Here is a 3,363-nt window from a genome sequence, read left to right on the forward strand (position 1 = left end):
TGGTCCCTAGGAGCTAGAACGAAACTCAGAAATGTCAGAGTGACTATCATGAATATTGCTCATGGATGATAGTAGTAGTGCTTCCATATCAATAGAATGTGAGTTGCCAGTCTAGCCTCGTGCAAACGTGTCATGAATGCCTTGTCATTGATTGTGAAACGTGTACAATATAGTATTCTTTTTCGCCCCAAAATCTAGATTCTCTAGATTGAGCAACTGTAAGTGCCAGGTACGTGAGATGCTCTCGGTTTGGCACCCTAGAGGTGGCCCTCTATGCGTGATTCATCGCCGTCTCTGAGGGTGAAAGCTTTCTCGGTGCGAGGTTCGCGGCAACATCGATGCAAGCAGCACCTCGTACAGAAGTATCTTTACTTTAATATGCACCATCATACTTTGTTAGTTGCCTCGGAAGAACATCAATGGCATATGGATTTTCTTTATTGATTGGCTAAAATATCCCTGGCCAGCATAAAATGTGTGGTAAACCTGCATTATTGAGCAAATTTTGTTCATTTGATAATTAAAACAACCTGCCAAGCTCCACATGTTTCATTTCAACGAGGGGTACTTATTAAATACACTAGACTCATGGCGAATAATCTGAGCTTCGCTCGTGGCGGCGCTAGCTCATGGGCCGACGATGACGACATCGACATCCAGCCACTACCTGTGGTCCCTAAAACTGCTCGGTGCGCCGCTTAAGCTACTTCATAAAGACCTGCATCACTTACTTCATATCAACAGGATGGAGTTGCCTCAGCCCATTGAAGAGGAAGAAAACCAGCACCAAGAGCAAAATCTCAATGGTACTTTACCCTAAAAAACTGTGTGTACGATAAAGAGAAGTGATTAAGGCTATTTGTTATTCTTTTGGTGGACTAGTACCGCAACAAGGCCACGAACACCATCACGATGACCGCCACAACGGCTATGAAGACCAACGAGGAGGCCACGATGAACGTCGACGTGAGCCGCGTGAAGAGCGATCCAAAAACGCAATACCAGAGACTGGGCCGTGGAAGGTTAGGATTGGCATAACTAGTTTGTGAGGTTCTGCCGAGCTTACGATTGATTGGCTTTGTAGCTATTTGTGGGCAATTTATCGTTCCGACTTTCGGAAGACGATTTGGCAGATTTTATTGGTCCAGATGGCATCAAGGACATTCGTTTCCCACGTGATCACGACAATCGTCTGAAAGGCTTTGCTTACGTGGAGTTTTATGAAAAGGAATATCTTGTGCGGGCGCTCGACCTCGATGACCTCAAGCTTGATGGTCGCCATGTTAAAATGGATGTGGCGCTGGACCGTGAACGCAAGCCGCGTGAGAATAGTCGGCATAATAAGCGAAATGAGCGGTTAAACCATCGCCGGTAAGTCCCAAACAGTCATTTCTTCAGAATTTGATCTAATACCAAGCTGTTGGTTTTGGTGTGAAGGGAGAGAAACGAACCGCCTCCGGATCGTCAGCGGCTAACGCTGCTGCCGCGATCCACTTCGTCGGAGGAAAAAGGGGTAGATGCTTACAAGCCTAGTATTTTTGGCGAGGCTAAGCCTCGCGATGAGACCGCTTACCTAGAGCGCAAGCAGGCTCTTGATCGTGAACGGAAGGAAAAAGCGAAGGAAGCAAAAGAAGCCAAAGCGAAAGCCGAAGAAGAAAATAAGATAAAAAGTGAGGCAGTTAATCATAAAAACGGCCATCATGATGGCGACATTGGACGAGGACGTGGCAATCGTCGCTCTTCTGACGGTGGTCGTGGTGATCGACGCTCCTCCGACTGTGGGCGCGGACGTGGTCCTGGAAAGGAGAATACGTCAGCAAGAAAGGTTGAGCCCCGTTCAAAGCGTACGAAACCTCCGACGAAGGTTTTTACTCCAGTAGTAGCAAAGATGACCAATGTGTTCGAACTTCTAAACGATTCGGATTCGGATTAGAGCTGGATTGAAGTTTGACTTTCTCTTAAGAGAGCTAAGGCAGTGTCTTGGTTAAAATTTTAGGCAAATCACACCGTTATTAGCGCTGCAATTTTAAAAATATTTAATCTGGACTCTGCAGTGGCGGCCAAGAAGGCTTAGCGTGTTGTAAGTCATGACTACAATTTATCTTAGAATATCGATTTAATGGCTACAATTGAGATATTGATATCGCGACTTACTGCTCGAAAATTCGGAATGTGGTGACAGACACGAATACAATCATGAAGGGCTCGCTACGTGAGTATCTCAATTTAAGTTTCTAGCAGAAAATGTATATTTTGTAGGCTTGTGGTTGATAACAAAAGGTTTGGTTTTCACCACGCCCTGACAAAGTCGACGAATGAAACAGGCATCATCCGGTCCGAAATTCCTGATGACGCGATATTTGGTATATTTTCACAACCCAGTTTTGCTGTACTGAATCTCCAGCAGGAGTTCAAGGTACTGTGCTGCTTGCTATGCAATCTCCACTCCAAGGATTCAATGATACATTGATTACCTAAAAGTGAAAGGTCCATTTAAATTCGAAAATTATGGCATTTCAGCCACTTACAAGCGTAAACGCTAGGGCTAGGGCCAGGGCCACATGGAAAATTTTAGTTGTTTGATGAGAAAACTTAATCATTAGTTGGGTAATTAATTTTGACTCACAATGAGTGTCAAGACTCAAAATGGATTGATATTTACAAGTTGTTTCATCTATGATTCATATAAAAACTTCACTTCGCTTGTAACGATTTCGAGAAATGTAGTCCAAGTTATCTGTCTTCGAGTCAACGATCCACATCAAACTAAGGCATGCCGCCCATTTGGCATCTTGGATCTTGAAAATTGTTGTATCACCTCGCCACCGCTCAAGGGCTTTCACGCTTTCACCTCTTCATCCAAGGATTGCTTTTGATGTGTAAAAATGCTTGAGCACAAGAATGTTTCAGCGGGATTTTGACCTCAATTGCACGCATATTAATCTTGTCACATCATTCTGCATGAAACGCTTTAAATGCAGAGTATGCTGCGTACTTTACATAGATGAGTTTTAAGAGGAACCAGTGATGCTACAGCTGCGCGCTTAGCATTTACTTTGCTTGCGGTCGTGTGACTTCATCTTCAAGATTTGGCTATTTAATATTGAAGCGAGGATGATGCCAAGCTGAGGCTGTCTATTGTCAAAGTCAACCCTACGCTTGTGATTGTCCTCGGCATTTTGTACGCCCAGCGCATCGCAGCAACGCGTGCTTCCATGACGACCACAGATTTATATTGTGGTCGTTAGAATGTGAAGTCAACTGAATTAATTTGTGACGATTTGATGCACAAAACCCTTCGACGCTGCATTTTGCCATGACAGAACTTCATTCTATGCCAATACATGCTTGTCATGTTTAGTT

General features: G+C 44.2%; 1 protein-coding gene across 1 annotated transcript; it reads left to right on the forward strand.

The window, feature by feature from the left end:
- Positions 1-588: 588 nt before the first annotated feature.
- On the forward strand, positions 589-1,933 carry PHALS_13975 (rna recognition motif domain containing protein; the record flags this gene model as incomplete). The annotated part of the gene is made up of 5 exons (XM_024729697.1): positions 589-689; positions 745-806; positions 883-1,022; positions 1,085-1,371; positions 1,438-1,933. The coding sequence occupies 5 exons, from the start codon at positions 589-591 to the stop codon at positions 1,931-1,933; spliced, it is 1,086 nt and encodes a 361-aa protein (XP_024580048.1).
- Positions 1,934-3,363: the final 1,430 nt, after the last annotated feature.

This window comes from Plasmopara halstedii (assembly GCF_900000015.1).
Source record: "Plasmopara halstedii genome assembly, contig: Scaffold_816, whole genome shotgun sequence".
Classification (NCBI taxonomy): domain Eukaryota; phylum Oomycota; class Peronosporomycetes; order Peronosporales; family Peronosporaceae; genus Plasmopara; species Plasmopara halstedii.